General features: G+C 44.6%; 1 protein-coding gene across 1 annotated transcript in view; it reads left to right on the top strand.

Moving 5' to 3' along the window:
• ARK2C (arkadia (RNF111) C-terminal like ring finger ubiquitin ligase 2C) overlaps positions 1-19,455 on the top strand; it is a 119,567-nt gene that overhangs the window by 83,282 nt on the left and 16,830 nt on the right. Inside the window, exons 2-3 of the mRNA XM_048850920.2 lie at positions 6,549-6,858; positions 12,953-13,078. Coding sequence (XP_048706877.1) covers positions 6,549-6,858; positions 12,953-13,078 — 436 coding nt within the window. The remainder of the gene's footprint in view (positions 1-6,548; positions 6,859-12,952; positions 13,079-19,455) is intronic.

Genomic DNA, 19,455 nt, shown 5'->3' on the forward strand with positions numbered 1-19,455 from the left:
ACTGGGGTAGTGCAGAAGCCAAGAAAGTTGCCCGCAGTAGCGGGACTATTCCCCCTCTTACATATGCTGGGGGTTAGGTTGACATAGCTATGGGGCTCAGAGGTGTGACTTTCACAGCCCCTGACTGCCATAGCTATATTCACCTAACTTTTAAGTGAAGACCAGGCCTCAGTTGACAGCAAGCTGGGGTGTCAGTCTGCCCTGCACTGGCATGCCCCACATTAAGTGTCTGTGTGGACTGTGCTGCCATTCACTAAAAGTTCCTAGTGCCCTTTGATCTGCCCTGCTTTGAAACGGGGTAGATCAAAACACCCTAGGAGACTTTTAGTGTGTGGTAGCAGAAACCAGACAGACACTTAATGCTGGGCACGCTAGTGCAGGGTAGATTGACACCCCAGCTGCCGCAAACTGAGTGTTTGCTTAGACAAGCCTTAGGCTACTATAACCACTGTACTATCCTTCCTCTCTGTTAATCATTTGGATAAGCAAAAAGAACAGGAGTACTTGTGGCACCTTAGAGACTAACAAATTTATTTGAGCATAAGCTTTCGTGGGCTAAGCAGTTAGACACAGGGCTATTTTCCTGAGCCATCCCAAACCTTTTGTGTTTTGTCCATTCTACATCAGCACAGGGTGAAATTGCCACATTGGCTTCCATGCAGTCACATAGGCGTAATTCAGCACAGGATGCAGCCTGCCATTTGATGTTGGAAAGGGTTAGTTAGGACATATTGAGGACTTTGTGACAAGCACTGAGTCAGTGCGAAATGACAGGGAGCCTGAATGTGATCAATCACAAAGGGGAAGCCAGGAAATGAAGGGAAGAAGATAGAGAGTCAAACCATTATGCTGCCAAGCAACATACTGTCAGAATAATTTTATGCAGGCCTAGCCCCTGAGATTGCTGATCCTCACGTTGCTCAGCCTTTATCAGCTAAGTGGGAACTGGTGTCTCTGGCTGAGTTGTGATTTGTTATCTCCTCCGCTGACACAGCAGTTGGGTATTGTTTTCAGTAGGGTCCCTCTCTGGGCTGCTGATCCAATATCCCTTCAAGTTACTATTTAAATATCATAGTCTGATGGAAAAGTACAGGTAAGTGGCAAAAGGGGAAAATGGATATTGAGAGCAAGAGAGCACACATAAATTGTTAATAATCCAGAACCTTAGGGAAGCGCTAGAAGTTCCAATTTAGGGAGGCACATAAATAAACTGGACACATTGAGGAGATGCCCCGGTGGGCTTTTGAATCCACCTTGCTGGTAGAGAAAGGAGGGCAACATGCTGTTTTTCCAGATTTGCTTCGGGTCAAAAGCCCTCAGAAGCAACAGCAGCAGCATTTCATCACTTGGTGGTCTAAGTGTACGCATCCCCATGCTAACATACACTCTCTTTCCCAGTTCGTCTGGAGAGTCAGTGGGAGTCTTTCAGTGGACTTCAACGGGCTTTGGAGCAGGCCCTAAGGAAGCAGCTATTAATGCAGAGACCAGTCCTTTAGGCTGTGAGCTGGTCAGTTTCTCACTGGTAAGCTCTCTGCTTACTTGTCAGGAGATCAAAGTGCATTAATGGAAATAATAAAGTCAATTGTGGTTGGTCCAGTCAGTGGCTCAGATCTCCCATTCACATGGAGATAGAAACTTGAGGCCCTCTGTGACTTGACCCAGGGAGTATCTGAATCTCCATCTCCCTTCTTTAATCCTAGAACTACATTTCCTTTTTGAAAAAAGAAAAGGAGTACTTGTGGCACCTTAGAGACTAACAAATTTATTTGAGCATAAGCTTTCGTGAGCTACAGCTCACTTCATCGGAAGCATGCCGCAGAAAATGCATTGGGGAGATTTTATATACAAATTCCCACTGCAGACAGGTTATGCAGAGCATGGCACAGGAAGGATGCAATTAGTGGCTTTTGAATGTGATGTACACCTTTCCAGCATAATCCTCTTTGCCATAGAAATGTCCTACAGGCTCAAGACGTGCTCTGGAAAGTGAAAATGACATCCTTGCCATCATTACAGGAAGCACAAACATTGAGCCAGTCTGGTGTCTCTGGACAGATCTTTAGTTACGGGTTTCTCTCTGCTGTGCCAGATATTACTGTCTAAACAAAGGACTGTTGAAATAAATGGATCAAGTTCTCATTTGACCCAGAATCTCTCATGGGCAGTGACTTTATGTTCCAATGCAAATCTGACCTGGGACTGAAATATTGGCTGAGCAAAAAGAAAAAAAATAAATATTACTGGAGTAAATACTATAGGGCTTGATCCTGTGCACTTTACTCTGAGAAATCTTCCATTAAATTTAGTAAAGGAATGGTACTGCAAGGCCAGATTCTGATTTCAGTTACATCGGGGTAAATCCAGGTTAATTGTGTTCCAATTGATGTCAGCGGAGGTACTATGGGTTTACCCTAGGTAACAGATTTCATCCTGTGTGATTTTCAGTAACTATTTGCTCTTTGTGATGTGTGGTTGGTCAGTTGCTTTGTACTGATATTGTTTCTGCTTCTGTCTGGATGACCACAACAGAAAGAGAGAGGTGACAGAGATTTCAAGATGGCTGTGCTAAGACTTCCTTTGAAGCCACAGGCCTGCAGATGTATTTCACAAAGCTTCTGTCTTTCCTCAGACATCCTCACAACCACACACACTGCTTGTAGGAAAGGAATAAAAAAAGTCACAAATTCTGTCAAAGCAAGTTTATGGCTTTTATCTTAACAAATGTTCCCGCAGGCAGCTAGCCAGTATGGGCCCAGGTCTAATGGAGACTGTCTTCATCAGAGATAAAAATACAGAGTGTAATATTCTGCCCCAGAGCAGCGTGAAACATTTGTAATGGAGCCTCCAAGCTGTAGACAAATCATCCAGTTTCATTAGGCTCCCAATGTGTGAATGTCTTCATTCAACCATTGCCAGCGAGTGAGCTCATCAGAACCAATGTATGATCGGGTTATACACGGAATTGTTCAAAAGTTGGTGGTTTGTGTGTTCAATCAGCTGTTTTAGGGTATGTCTATGCTTGGAGCTAACACACTAAGAGTACGAGTGTAGCCTTGGGAGAACAGGCAGCAGCGAGCGGCAGCAGGTGCTTGTCGTGCCAAGTACACACCCACGGTGTTCAGGCGGGTTTGTTATCGGGGGAGCTAGCTTTGCTGCTCCCCTGCTGTCCATGTTTCCCCACTTACACTCCTACTTCTGGTGGACTAGCTCGAAGAGAGCTATCACTAGTATGTCTACACGAGCTGGGAATCACAATCCCAGCTCCGAGTGTAGGTGTCCCCTTAGTTTCAATCGGCCAGTGATTATGGGTCTTCCCTCCATTAGAAACACCAGCTTGTTGCTTGGTTTCAGGACAAATTCATGCAAAACCACAAATTTCAAATATATCCACTGCATAATTCTTCCACCGCTTCTGACTTGTAGAGGCACCCTAGAGAATAGATGGCCAAACTGCTTTGCCTTTGTCTTACCTAAGATGACCCCAAAACACTGCCTGGCATAAGAACACCCTGCTCTCTAAGGGAGTTTGGAGCCACTTCTCAGCTTTGCAGATTAGGCTGAACTTTACTGTGTATTCAAAGCACCATGCTAATTGTTGGCACCCAGTACAATAAATAATATGCTTCCAGTTCAATACCATAACATTGTCCCAAGTTCACCCCAAACTGGACCCTGCTTCTCTCAAGCGGCTTCCAAACCTGGTCAGAGATTTGAGTTTGTAAGAAAACTTCAACTTGGGTACATTTCCTGTGTTTTTTGGCTTAATTGTGAGCATTGTTCTAGTTGCAGGGTTATGTCTCGTGCAGTCCACTGTACAGTAAGTGTGTAATGAACAAAGCATTCAAAAGCAACCTCCACTTGTCTCCAGTGTGCGTGCTGTATGGCCTGCTATCTGCGTGCTGTAGGAAGTAGATTATCTGACTGTCTCTCAGAGGAGTTCTGAAAGGAGAGTTTTGTCCAGCAAGAATTGTTATTGTATTTTCAAGAGGTAGGTGGGTGTCTATTTATTTAAATGCCCTTGAGAAGCAATCGCATTTCACGCACAAATGGGGAGGAGATGGATGGTGGTGGAGTGTATGATGCTAATGACTTGCAGCAAGAACTGATCTTGATACAGTGGTCAATGGTGCGTTATATGCATGGCCCCATGTTGAGCGTGTTTGGAGATACACCATCCTCAAGGGAGTTCTTGAAGGAATGCTGGGCCTCAAGGAGCAGAATTTCTCCTGGAGCGCTCAGCGCACTATGATCACTGATACACTCCATCAGAGAGAGCAGTATATTAAACCATCAACCACGGCCCCACTTCAGGCCTCTCTGCACTCCAAGGTGTCACAGACGGAGAAATCCATGTGCTCTACTGATCACAGGGTCTGTATTGCCTGGTGTATGCAGATGGGGGAGCAGGGGAGGGAGGAGGGCTGGGGCTCAGTGTGCGATCCCTATACATCCACGTAAGGGCCAGTCTCAGTGTGGTGCATAGTGAAATCTGTCTTGATATGGGAGAAAAGTTAGAGTGGAGAGTTGTAAAGAATTGTAGTGAGATGCTGCACACCCTTAATTCGTTACAGACTCTTTTGCCAAAGGGATGCCGATTCATTGCCTGGGTCCTAATTGTGGCTCTGCCAGTAGGTTTCTGTGTGGCCCTGGGCAAGTCACTTAACTTCCATATGCCTCATTTTACCTGTCTATAAAGTGAATCTGATACTGTCAACCCCAAGTATTAAAATATTAGTCAAGCCCTAAAAACCATGAGACTTTTTTTAAAAAAAATGATAAATCTAGGGTTCTTTTTCTTTCTTTTTTTTGGGGGGTGCTGAGCCACATTCTGAAGGTACACATTTGGGTGTACCTGAGTCACATTCTGAAGGTTTTAAGCTGAGATTTTCGTGAAATAACCTGACTCCAGGAGCCAAGGCTTGACAAAAAACAGTAGTGTAGTTGAGGGGAAAATTTGGGTAAACCGAGTTTTTACCCACATCTCATCTGGGAAATATGGAGTTCAGTTTACCTACTTTTTTTATTCCACTTTGCCACAGAAGAAAAACACTAAATATCATGAGATTCGTAAGAGTTGGCAAAAGAGATAACACCACCTACCTACACAGGGATGTTGTAAGACGAGATGAATATAATGTTTCAGGTGTTCTGATTGAAAGCATCATAGAAATGCCAATGATTATTTTTTGTCTCTGATACTTATATGGCCCCCAGTACAGTAGCGTCTGAGCATCTCACAATATTTAATGCGCTTATGCTCACAAAACCAGTGGTAAGGGAAATGCTAATATCCCCATTTTACAGACGGGGACTGAGACAAAGAGAAACTTAGGGCTTGTCTCACATGGGACTTTAGTGTGGGGCAAACCAGGGTGTGAATCTACAGTGCACTAGTTTGCCATGCAGTAATGTCCTATGTGGCACAGTATGCTGACAGTTCTGCAGTGAATTCTGACCTACTCCCGGTTGGCGACAGCCAGTGTACTGTAGATTAACACTCTGGCTTGCTGTGCACTAGCATCCCATGTAGACAGGCTCTGAGTGACTTGCTCAAGGTAAAACGGGAAGTCTGTGGTAGAGAAGGGAATTAAATTCATGTCCCTTGGCCCATTACTAGCACTAGCTGGGGTCTGTTTGAGTGAGAGGGACATGGGCCTCTAGTAGGTAGCACCTGGTTTATTGTTAGTTTTAGGAAGGATCTTGCATATGTTACCAAAGGGCTATATGAAAACCAGGCCTCCCAAGATGAAACAAACAAGCTGGATGTCTTTGGTATAAGGTTTCACTTGTGCTGAATAAAAGAGATGGCCTTAGGCTTAGAGGATAAGAGAGTCTACATTTTCGGCTTTCATCTGTACCGGAAGACTTATTCTAATAAACCTCTGAGCTTTATTACAAACACTCATCTTATAGTATGAGACACACTAAAAATAAGTAGTTTGTATGATGATATTGCTGTCTTTAATTTCCTACATGAGGATGTTTTTTCAGTGGGTGTGCAGCATGCATGTTCAATCCCAAGTATGCCAGCCAAGATGGCAGCTGTTATGAATGCAAAAGTTCTAAGGAAATAGGTATTTATGTGGTGAATCAGCCCACTGGCCCATGTAGTCCAGGATCTTGTCTCAGATAGCAGCCAATGCAAGAGGCTTCAGAAAAAAAGTATAAAGCTTCCACCCTGGACAATGATGGCACTGGGGGACATGTAACATTTCTTCCTCAATCCTGGGAGTTTGTGGCTGTCTTGTGTGCGAAAGCAGGAAGGTTTATATGCTTTAAAGATTTCATGTTTGGTTTAATGCAGCTATCCAGCTTGTGCACACATAATGCAACTGCTGGCTTTTGTGGAGGTATGTTTGGAAATGTGGTCAGAGGCATACAGATGGCTTTGATCATTAATTTGAAGAGATGGAAGACATTTATGAGGCTGTGTAATCTATTTCCCTCCAGGCATTGTTCCTGATGGGGTATTCTAGAGGAAGTCCTGTTGCATAGCCTTTGTGGCGGTATTTGCATACCTCTGTGATAGACTTGCTTTTCTTTTGCAGGTGCTCCTTTTCAAAGGTCTCAGCACCCCCATGCTACCTCCTGCCGGCACTTCCATCTGGGCCCCCAACCTCAGATCTCAGCTGACTTCCCTCTCCCTCACCCTGTCCAGCCACAGCCAGGGCTGAACCCTCACATGGCGACAGCTCACCAGCATAACGGCCCACTACACCAGCCCCTACCACCTCTGCCAGCCCTGCCGTTCCAGGATGTGACAGGACCCTCCTTCCTACCTCAGGCGCTACACCAGCAATACCTCCTCCAGCAGCAGCTCCTCGAGGCCCAGCACCGCAGGGTCATGCCTCATCCCAGGTGAGTGACCTTTCCACCAAGAAATAGGGCAGCCAGCTACAGGCCATGAACTAACCCACCCCAGCCAGCCCATGGCTCTCGAGGGTGATGTTTCTTCTTACATATGTGACATAACAATACAAGCTCAGCCCTCAGGTAGCTGGGGCTGACACCCAGTGTCATCAATGGGTCTCACACACATTTCAATCAGGGCTGAGTTTGGCTCCATGTCCTGTTCCAGGAGCGCAGTAAAACAAAGTTGATGTCAGACTTGACTTGCTGGATGTCAAAGAACATTCTACACATGTCCGACCTGCTGGAAGGGATAAATACCCCTGGCCTGATTTTTCAAATGCAGAAGTCCATGAGACCTTCTGAGGTTAGAATGGAGGGATGCCCCTGTGGGATTACACTCTGTGTCCCTGTTCCCATTCCTACCCTTAGCCAAACATGATTCCAACTTCCTTACTCCCATTCCCTTTTCCCATCTCCCCCTTTAGCAAAACATGATTCCAATTTTCTTACCCCCATTCCCTTTTCCCATCTCCCCCTTTAGCAAAACATGATTCCAATTTTCTTACCCCCATTCCCTGTTCCCATCTCCCTCACCCACATGCCCACGCTCACCCACTTCCTCATTGACTACAGATTATATAGTAAAACTTGAGTTCTGCTTAGCTATACCTTAACCAATCATTTTCCTGAAATTTAACTAACCAATCCTAACATATTGTAACATGATTATGTAACCAATTATATCCCACCACTTTAATTAGTTTACACCCAGCAAAATTAATTATACAGCAGACAGGAACAATCACAGAACCAGACAGAGATTATACAGACAAACAATAGCAAAGTGGGAACTATAATGACAAGACAATACAGAAGTGAGGATTTCACATCCCAGCTATTGATAAGCTAGTTCTTGCCAGACAGGATGCTATCAAACTAAGTTTCCTTTTACATTTTCTAGGCACTTCCATTTCTCTGGAGGTGATAGGAATATAATTCTGTCCTGATAGTGCCTAACAGCCCAATAACACCTTATTTCAATGTGACTAGTTTGGAATGTGAGGATGTGACTGGTCGCTTCCCAGCTTATGGCTGCCTCTGCTGCTTAGCCAAAGGCCTTAGCCTAAGAACAGGGCCTCAGACTGTCACAGTAAGAGAAGGCCCTTACACCAGCAGACAGTGATTTTGATTCTTTCTTTTATACCTCTAGAACTAGCCAAGTGATAAGAATACACCTAAATTCTTAAAGTACAGGCCTTTGCAGACAGGCCTGAATATCTTTATCCTAACAATGATGTCCTGGGGCCCCGTCTTTCACTCACTTCCTATGACATTTGGTTTCTACCTGACTGTGCCACAGATTCAGCTGGCACCAAAGCTGTGGTCTTTCAGGGTCAGGTATCATCAAGAGGAAGAGAGAGTCTGCAGAGCAGATTTTCAACTTCTGTTGCACCTATGCAATCGCATGGGGATCCACAGTACAAGCCCCTAGATAGAATGGGATATGTAGCTGCTCAGCTCTTCTGAAAATCGGCCACTAGGTTTTTTTTTGTTTGTTTGTTTGTTTTCCAAGTTAAAAAAAGTTCCAGTACGAGTGACATTCACAGTTGTGACTATGTATGAAAAATCATTGAGTGATTCCTTACAGAAAACACCTGACTGATGTGCCCACCATGCTCTGAAAACTCAGATGCATGAAGGAAACTCATTAAGCATATAAAATATATACATAGATATGTACATTTAGTGGTGGGGCCTAAAAGCACATGGGAGATCAGAATAGGTGAAAGTTACACAAAGGTAATGGGGAAAACATTTTAGCTTCTTAATTATAAGACTAGTTGGGGAACTGAATTTAAAAGTACTAAGACAGAGTCTTCTCTCACACTAGGGTAACTCACCTGAAGTCATTGAAGGTAATAGTGTAAATGACAGGAGAATCAGGATGACGGTTTTAAAACTGTACATAATCTATACTGGGCAAGAGAGAAAATGGGTAGTTTGTATGAGATCTATAAATGTTTGCTGCAGGTTTCACAACCATATAGGAGACTTGATCCCATATTCTGGGTCTGTTCGCTTATATGTACATATTGTGGAAAGACAGAGGATCATCATTCTGGATGTAGGCTTGATGGCTATAATCCAGCTGCATACAGAGTAAATGACGCATCTGATTTGAAGAACATTTTGTCAAGGAAGGCAACTTGGCTGCAGACTAGACTGATGACTGCAAAGAGAATAATTTTAACTCAACAGAGATGAAAACTGATGTCTAGCCTTACTCAGACTGCATTTCTTGAGAGAGTGGTTTATATAAAATATAGGATGGGGAGACCTATTTGAAAACATATGGAAACGATTTGTGGGTTATACTAATGGATCAAGAATTAAAGCATAAAGCTTTGCAATAATGCTGTGTTTGGAAGGATTGCTGCAAAGTGAAGGTTCCTCCTTTCCATGTGTTTTCCTTGTTAAAGGTGTTTTCTTATACTCTTCTTGTGCTTGTTTTGTTTTGCATGGGTTAGTTCTTTAAGTGGATTTAATGATTAGTAGCAAATATATTTGTGGCTAGGGTAATGATGATATGTTTATTACTTGGTTGTACACTGCACTCTTCTGAAACCATACAGTGCAGTTCTACATAAAAATGTCCTCAGATGATCAAATCAGTGGTACATCAATGGGTTGTTGACTTTGTGGTCATGGGCCCCTGGGGGATTCACAAATCAGGTAATGGGGACACAACCCTTATGGCTTTCTCACAATGTTACATGGGTGATGCTAACTATATGGGAGGGAGTTCTCAGGGGGTCCCAGTATGGAAAAGGTCAAGAAATGCTCATGTAGTCCAGCATATCTTGTTCAGGGAAACAGCTAGTACCAAAGGAAGCTGCAAGAATCTCTGTTGCTGGCAGCTGTGGAATAGCCTGTCTACAGGGAAGGTTTCTTTCAAACCCTTAATAGGGAGAATCTGGTTTATGTCTTGTAGCGTGCGGGTTCTATTGTGACTCTGAAAAATGAAACCTGTTTACTCAGCAGATTAACTCCATTTGGGCTATATCCAGAGTTCTTTACTTAGATTTACTCAGTCTTTGCTCAGGCAAACTATCAGTATCAATGTATGCCGTGTAGTTGTACCTCACTCACCTTATCAGCGTCAATAGGAGTTTGACTACATAAAGACTGAGCACATAGGTTTCACCCTTTGTATGTTCAGAGCCTCATCTGTTTACTTCAGGTCTTGTTTACATATAGTTTTTGTCTCTCTCTAACTATATCAATTTAGAAACTGATATTGTTAAAGCCAAGCAATCCCACAGCGTGGATGCAGTTCAGGTAGTCAAGAGCTGTGAGTAGACCAGCCCTTAGACACACAGCTTGTACTACCTCCTTCTTCTCTTAGCCCTGCAAAGACAAAACAACTAAAGGAGAGCAAGCAGGGGGTCTATTCTGACCTGCATATCATCAAGAGAAAAAACAATATAATAAAATTCCAGGATTGTTATTTTGAAGGCTAGAACGTCAGAGTCAGTGTGAAGTGATGGATACAACTACAAGCATGGCTGAGAGCTCTTTTTTGTTTAGATTGTCACCAGGTTGAATTGTCACTGGAATTCACAGTCTGTTACCAACCAGTTTTTAAGTGTTCAGCCATTTTGACTTTCCAAACTCCACCCCTGGGATGTACAGCTACAGTAAGGCATGTATCTGTGTGCATTGCCTGGAGTCCTAGACCACTGTGATATCAGAAATAACTCAACCAATCACTGCCACCTTTACTTAGGGTTACCAACCCTCCAGGATTTTCCTGGAGTCTCCAGGCATTTAAACTAACCTTTATGAAACCTCCAGGAATACGTCCAACCAAAGTTGGCAACCCTATTTACAGCTAATTTGCATGCCACAATTTCATTGGCTGTACGAGGGAGACTGCTGGTGGATGGTGGATTGCTTGGCCCAACTGCCACACCCATGTGCAAGCCTGGGTCTGAGCTGCTACCTGTTGACTAAATTCCAGGGGCAGGGCCAAATTTTTCTCCTAGTTACCAGCTGTGGAGTCTGTGGAACGCCATTCATAAAAACAGGTTAATATGTTGAATAAGTTAGTAAGTTGGACGAGAAGCTGGATATGAGTCAGCAGTGTGCCTTTGTTGCCAAGAAGGCCAATGGCATTTTGGGCTGTATAAGTAGGGGCATTGCCAGCAGATCGAGGGACGTGATCGTTCCCCTCTATTCGACATTAGTGAGGCCTCATCTGGAGTACTGTGTCCAGTTTTGGACCCCACACTACAAGAAGGATGTGAAAAAATTAGAAAGCATCCAGCGGAGGGCAACAAAAATGATTAGGGGACTGGAGCACATGACTTATGAGGAGAGGCTGAGGGAACTGGGATTGTTTAGTCTGCAGAAGAGAAGAATGAGGGGGGATTTGATAGCTGCTTTCAACTATCTGAAAGGGGGTTCCAAAGAGGATGGATCTAGTCCAGAGGTCTCAAACATGCGGCCCACAGGGTTATTTGCTGTGTGTTGCCCTGGCCGTGCCTCCAGGTACCTCTCCTTAAGCTCCCATTGGCTGCGGCTCCCTGATCCCAGCCAATGGGAGCTGCGGGGTGTGGTGCCTGGAGGCAAGGCCAGGGCAACACTCAGACCCCTGTGCCCCTCCCCCCCACAGGTTCCAGCCGCTTCCCAGAGCGGCATGGGGGCAGGTCAGGCAGGCGGGGAGCCTGCCCTGCCCCCGGTGCGCGCCGGACCGGACCCCCCCCGAACCCTCTGCTGCACCCCGCACCCCTCCTGCACCTGGACCCCCTGCCCTGAGCCCCCTGCCGCACCCCGCATCCCTCCTGCACCCAGACCCCCTGCCACACCCCGCACCCCTCCTGCACCCGGACCCCCTGCCCTGAGTCCCCTGTCGTACCCCACACCCCTCCTGCACCCCAATCCTCTGCCCTGAGCTCCCTGCTGCACTCTGCACCCCTCCTGCACCCCCTGGGGGCAGGGAGGGGGCGGAGTTGGGGTGGGGATTTCGGGGAAGGGGTTGGAATGGGGGCTGGGAAGAGGTGGGGCAGGGGTGGGGCCTCATGGAAGGGGTGGAGTGGGGGCGGGGCCAGGGCAATGGGAGCTGGGTCAGTGGTGTGGCCCTCAGGCCAAAGTACTAGTCCTCATGTGGCCCTCATGGTCATTTGAGTTTGAGACCCCTGATATACTCTGTTCTCAGTGGTAGCAGATGACAGAACAAGGAGTAATGATCTCAAGTTTCAGTGGGGGAGGTTTAGGTTGGATATTAGGAAAATCTTTTTTACTAGGAGGGTGGTGAAGCACTGGAATGGGTTACCTAGGGAGGTGGCGGAATCTCCTTTCTTTGAGGTTTTTAAGGTCAGGCTTGACAAAGCCCTGGCTGGGATGATTTAGTTGGGGATTGGTCCTGCTTTGAGCAGGGCATTGGACTAGATGATCTCCTGAGGTCCCTTCCAACCCTGATATTCTATGAATGTGGAGACAAGGATGGATACCGAGAGTAGAGATACAGAGATAACTGAGTGCCAAATTAGGATAGCAGATTGACTATCCCTGAGCCACTAAGTATATTTTTTGATTTACAGATTTGAGGCTGTTTGTGGTGCTGATGCTCAAAATTAACATACTTTTGTTTTTGCTTGTAAACGGAGTAAGTTTGGATAAAGTGCTGGAAAGGGACTGAGGTGACCTGGATCCTACTCCTGGCTCTGCCACTGACCTTCCATGTGATTTTGGGCAAGTCCCATCACCTCTCTCCCTCTGCTGCCCCTCCCTCTCATCCCTTGTGTGTCTTGTCTGTCTAGTCTGTAACCCCTTAAAAGTGTGACCATTTCTATTGCTGCTGTTTTCTTGCCTTATTTGCGATTATGTGCTTAGGGTGCGATAAAAAAATAAAGTTCCACAGAAGAGCAATATCTTTTCCTCCCTGTATTTTAAAGAAAGGAATGAAGGTATGTTTGGTGAGGGAGCTCTAGGTGCACAATGTTCTACCTAGCAATCTGCCCATCTCTTACCCCCTGACATCATTCAGCCATGGCCTTCTTACCTCTAAAAACACTTGCCCTTCTCTTCACCCCTGCAGGCGGACTCAGGAGCGCATGTCTGTTCAACCTCATCGGTTACACCCAGGCTTTGACTTCGGCCACCAACTGCAAACTCCTCAACCCATGGGGCCCCAGCCCAGGTATTTAGCTGAAGGCACAGACTGGTAAGTCTTTCATTTCCCCTGGTATTTTGGATGAGGCATAAAACCAAAGCCATAAGCAACTGTGGTCATTAAAGATTATGGCCCCTGGGTACTATGGGAAAATGTTTATACTTTGACTTGCTATAATAAATGAATGATAATGTTTCCATGGCACTTTTTACAATATGATAAAACTTTGCACTTGTATAGCAAGTAGGGGCATTAACCCCTGAGGCCCAACCAGATCCCAGCTTGGGCAATTACATTTCCTTATCTATATTCGTGCTGCAGTTTTACTTACAACTAGTGGGTCAGATTTTCTGCTGCATACAGCATATGTTGTGGGTGCAGCAGACTGTTTTGAAGTCAATTACAGCACTCTGATTCTCTGCCTTAGCCTTTAGTCAAACTAGAGCAGACTGGAGGCTGCTCTCGACAGTCCTAGCTGTCTCTAGTTCCCTGCTGCATTGTGTTCTGGCCAATGGGATTCCTCTCTTTGTGGTCTGCGCTGCAGGACCTGTGGAGAGGGAGGCATAGAGGCCAGCAGAGCTAAGGCACATTGAGCTAGAGAGTCTAGCCCAGAAATTCTTCACTTCTGCTCCTGAATGGTGGTTTAAAATTGCCATGTGCTGTTAAACAGCTGCCACGTTCCATTGCAGAAGTGGCTGCAATTCAATGAGTGTGGGTGTCAATATGATAGCACATAATGGAATTTCTGTTGTTTTTGTTTCAGTTTCCTTTTTTTAAGAACCAAGGAAATTACACACAAAACTATGTCGGCGGCACATTATGAAAGTTGCAAAGTCAGGCACCCAAAATTTGGGAAATGCCAGAATTAAGGTTGCATGTCTTAATTTGATCCCCTTGTGCATAGGCATTACGAGACAGTCATTAGTTACATGATCACATACTATTTATTCAGCAGGGCTCCTGCCTCATTCAGTGCACAGGAGGGAGATGTTCTGGGGATGAATCAGGGCTGTGTAGGGAAGGAAGCTGTTGTCTGTAGAACCCCTTTTACTTTGGTTACAGCAGTTGGAAGGTGTGTAGTGACCAGAAATTGAAGAAAAGCTGCCTATATCACCTGCCAGGTGGTCTCTCATCCAAGTACTAGCCAGGCCCAAGGTTAATTTAGCTTCCGAGATCAGACAAGATTAGGTGCATTCAGTCTATTATGGTCTTGGAAGGTATGTAGTGGATGAGGCAGGGATTGCAGGAAGAGAAAGGAGGATCTCTTGGTTAAGGCAGTTGAATGCTGCCCAGGAGAGCTGGATTCTATCCTTGCCTCTGTCACCGTGTTATTGTGCAGTGGGAGGCAATTCATTAAAACCAAACTTTTCACAGGAATTGCGTGTTCCTCATTTTATGGGTTCCTGATTTGAGAGTCTGGGGTTTGATTTGTGGAAGTGCTAATATTCATAGCTGAAACTGAAGTCAAGGGGAGCTGTGCTTGGAACATATACAGAGCTGTGTAATGCTAAGTACTCTGAAACATCAGGTTCTAGATGTGTCAAATTGGGCACCCAAAACTAGTGGATACTTTTGACTTTAATCTCGCTGTACCTCAGTTCCCCATCTGTAAAATGGGGATAATAGCACCCCTCATCTCCCAGGGGTGTTCTGAAAATAAATAATTAAATAAATACTTGTGAAGTGCTTGGCTACTAAAGTGATGAGAACGACAGAAAAGCCCACCAGGAAATTAATCATTCTGTAGTCAGGACCAGTGTTCCCTCTAATTTTTGACAGGCCATGTGCTCAAAAAATTTCTTCTGTGCAAATTTTTGACAGGCTGTGTGTGCAAAAAATTTCTTCTGTGCAAATTGTTGTGCTTCGGTGCGAATTTTTGTGCTCATGGTGTTTCACCGTGTACGCGGGGTTTAGGATCTGCGTGCACACACACACAGCTTAGAGGGAACAGTGGTCAGGACATGGTTTGAATAGTGTGCAGTGAAAACGGCACAAGTCCACATTGACCAACGAGGGAAAAACAAATGATTGAATAGCTGCTCAATAAGTGAGCACAGTCCATTCTGCGCCCTGAATGTGGTGGGGCTGCTGTGGAAAAAATAGCATATGATCATGTAATTAAAGCCTGGATCATAATCCATATGCACAAGGGGGACGAATTAAGGTTGCACAGACAACCTGAATTCTGGCATTTCCTAATCTGTGACTTTGTAACCTTTGAAGTTCACAAAAAGAAAAGGAGTACTTGTGGCACCTTAGAGACTAACCAATTTATTTGAGCATGAGCTTTCGTGAGCTACAGCTCACTTCATCAGATGTATACCGTGGAAACTGCAGCAGACTTTATATACGCACAGAGAATATGAAACAATACCTCCTCCCACCCCACTGTCCTGCTGGTAATAGCTTATTATTATTATTAATTATTATTAATTATTATTCCATCTCTAGATGGAATAGTGCTCTGTGTGTGTGTGTGTGTGTGTAGTGTTAATTATGCTCATTATAAAGCACCACTTAACATCCTATTTTTGCCTTGGTTGTTCAATAATCTTACAAAACCGAAGGAGTGGCTGTCAGGAAATCATATAGTATATATGTATATATACTTTTAGGTGACTCATCTCCCCTCAGGGTGCTTGTACTAGTCTATCCAGTGATAGATGTAAAAACATTCTTGTAATGTATTAATACATCAGTGGAGACTGCATTCACTTGAAGGTAAGGGAGTGTATTTTTACATGAAAAGGGGATGGGTGGAATTGCTGAAAGTGATCAGATATTTCCAACAGCCATACCTTTATTAAAACATAAAACACTCCCTTTGGTCCCACAAATTGTCTTCTGAATATGCATTTAGTGAGTGCAATCTAACCTGTTATCCTGGCTTTAATCCTTCAATTATTATTTCCAAGTGAGATGAGTCCTATGGGCATTGCAACAAGATGGGAATCTATGATGTCTGTGCATCAGAAAGCTGTGCCAATGTTGGCTTGGGCTAGATCATTGGTGGTGGTTGTTTTTGCTTTCCCCAGCTAGCTTGTCATAGTCATTCATTTCAAAATGCTCAGAAAACATCCAATATGGTCTGTTAGTTGGGATCCTCCTGCCTGTGAAGCAACATCATGTAGTGGGCGTGATTTTTTTTTTTTAAGTTGGGTGCACAATTGTGTGGTTAATTTGGTGATTGAATTATAGTGCTGCAGTTGCACATGTAAATTGTGTAATTGTGCAGATACATGATGTGCACTGAAGGATGCCTTGTCATATGAATAGGATCCCCACCTGAGTTTTCCATTGGCATGTCGTATAACCTTAGACAATTGGGATCTCAATCTTGTAGCTTACGCTTCCCCTGCATTGAAGCATCAAGCAGATCAGAGATAAAAAAGATTGGGACCCAAGCATCGTGGGCTAAAACCCACGTCATCGGATGCATGCAGTGGAAAAGCGTTGTTCTAAATCAGCCATAAAAATGTTGGCATAATGAGGGGCCATGCGGGTACTCACAGCAGTGCCGCTGACAACATCTTCATCACTATAAAAGGTTCTTTTTCTCCTGCTGATAATAGCTCACCTTAACTGATCACTCTCATTATAGTGGGTACGGCAACACCCATTTTTTCATGTTCTCTGTGTATGTATATATCTTCCTACTGTATTTTCTACTGCATGCATCCGATGACGTGGGTTTTAGCCCACAAAAGCTTATGATCAAATAAACTTGTTAGTCTCTAAGGTGCCACAAGTCCTCTTTCTTTTTGACAGATTTAGAGTCCCTGGAGGAACAACAGGCCCTCATTTCCTAAGCATTGTTGTTAATTATTCATAAAGCAATAGCCTGTTTTTCCACCATTCACAGGTGATTTGCTATACACTTCAAAGAGAGATGAATAGAGAGCTATCCCGTGTTTACAGTTCATTTAAATGCTAGGATGTTCTTTTGATCTCTGAATTAACAGAATACAGCATAGGCAGGGACTGTTGATTACATTGTTGACCACTACTCATATATATATGTAAATACACAAAAACCACAAACAGCATCTCCCCATATGTCTTTAAGGGTTGAACTTGAGTCATTCATCCTGCAGGCTGTTTCACCCTGTCTGACCATGATGAACTCAGGCTGCGTCTGCGCTAGGAGCGAGGGGTGTGGTTTCCCTGCTGGTGTATGAATACTTGCATTAGCACTGCCTGAGTTAGCACGAGTATAAATATCAGGGTAGCCATGGTAGCACTGGTAACGGAGGCATGTCTGAGCTGTGCCGAGTACAAACCTACTTGAAACCAGTGGGTATGTACTCTGCCTGGCTCAGCTCTGCGGCCCCTCTGCTAGGCTGCTGCTACCGCCATGGCTACCTTGCCTATTTATATTCACACTCACTTGATGAAAAGAAAAGGAGGACTCGTGGCACCTTAGAGACTAACCAATTTATTTGAGCATGAGCTTTCGTGAGCTACAGCTCGCTTCATCGGATGCATACTGTGGAAACTGCAGAATACATTATATACACAGGTTTCAAAGTAACAGCCGTGTTAGTCTCTATTCGCAAAAAGAAAAGGAGTACTTGTGGCACCTTAGATACTAACCAATTTATTTGAGCATGAGCACAAACTCACTCTCCTGCTGTGTGTGTGTGTGGGGGGGGGGGGGGGCGGAGGGTGAGAAAACCTGGATTTGTGCTGGAAATGGCCCAACTTGATTATCATACACATTGTAAGGAGAGTGATCACTTTAGATAAGCTATTACCAGCAGGAGAGTGGGGTGGGAGGAGGTATTGTTTCACGGTCTCTGTGTATATAATGTCTTCTGCAGTTTCCACAGTATGCATCCGATGAAGTGAGCTGTAGCTGACGAAAGCTTATGCTCAAATAAATTGGTTAGTCTCTAAGGTGCCACAAGTCCTCCTTTTCTTTTTGCGAATACAGACTAACACGGCTGTTACTCTGAAACCACTCACTTGATGAGCACTAGTGCAAATGCGTATACGCGAACAGGGACATCGCACCCTGACCTCGTAGTGTAGACAGCCTCTGCTGACTTTCTCAACTTCTTGCTGCAGGAGCAGAGCCCAGCAGCTTGGCCCTCTCAGCACTAGTAATCAATTCACAGTGGTGTGCGTTTCAAAGCTATCTATTCAAGGAAAAGAATTAGAAATCAGTGGCTGATAGTAGGCACCTAAAATGCATATTTATACACCTGTATAATAGTGACTTGGTTTGCAGAGGTGTAAATACCCTGACTTTCTCTCATCCCTAAATGGAGTTGTGGGTGCTCAGCACCTTTGAAAATCTGACCATTTTTAGGTAGATGCCAAAGTCTGGATTTGGGTGCCTAACTTTGGCCATCCACATTTGAAAATGTTGATCTTTGTCCACTGAAACCTTTAAAAACTTTCTCCTTGACACTTCTAGACGCCCTAGCCAGTTGGGCCCACAGTCACAGGGAGGTAGGAAAACCCAAGAATCAGACAGGAGAGGCTTAATGATGTCTTTTTACGCCCTGATCCTGCAAAGACATCCATGCAAACAGCCTCCTGCACCAACCCGAAGTTCCAATGGCTATAGTAGAGCTAGGCATCGATGCAGGGGTCTGCCGGGGCAGATGCCATTGTAAGAATGGGGCCTTAGATTATAATAAGATTATAATTAGATTATAATAATAAAAAGAAAGAGTCGTTACTCTCTCTGTATAGCATCATGCATACCTATTCCGCTATTATGTTTGTCTATCATAAAAACTAGCAGCAGAGTCATGAATAGACAACTGGACCACACTGCTTCTCCTCTCTCTCACTTTGAATTCTTAATCTTATCTTTTGCACACTAAGTATTAGTGGGTCAGCTTATAAATCTCTCCTCATATGGCAGTCTCCTCTTGCAACACCTTGCATCCTTCAGTGGACCTTCTCCTGGTCTGAGGCTTGCTCCATTTGAGATCTCGTGTGACAGGAGGCATGGTACAGCCAAGCAAGGGCAGGAATAGGCTAGCGAAATGGCAGGAGTGGGCGTTGGAGTTCTCTCCTCACCCTCAGGATGTTTCAAGCAACAGTGCTGCCAAAGACTTCTACAGTGACTGTGTCTTCATGCCTGCCATCCGCTGCTGAGGGAAAGCAGCTTCCACAGTGCCTTGCAGAAACGTTTTGATAGCTCATAACGAGCCTCAATGCCGGCTGCTCTCTTCCTCCGTTTAAGGAAAAGGAAGTTTGAGGATGGAATGAAAAGTCAATTCCTCCATTCTCATTAGCTTCGCTTTGGCAAGTGCTAATACAATGGTTATTAGAGTGCCCACTTTTGTAACTCTGATAAAGTGACCAACGTTCAAAGCGCTGTTTGCTACAAGATTTCTCTTGCTGGAGAGCCAAGGGATCTGTTAATTGAATTGCTGATGGAGATACCAAACCAGCTCTCTGCCCTTGGACTC

Source organism: Caretta caretta, chromosome 5 (assembly GCF_965140235.1).
Source record: "Caretta caretta isolate rCarCar2 chromosome 5, rCarCar1.hap1, whole genome shotgun sequence".
In the NCBI taxonomy this organism is placed as follows: Eukaryota; Metazoa; Chordata; order Testudines; family Cheloniidae; genus Caretta; species Caretta caretta.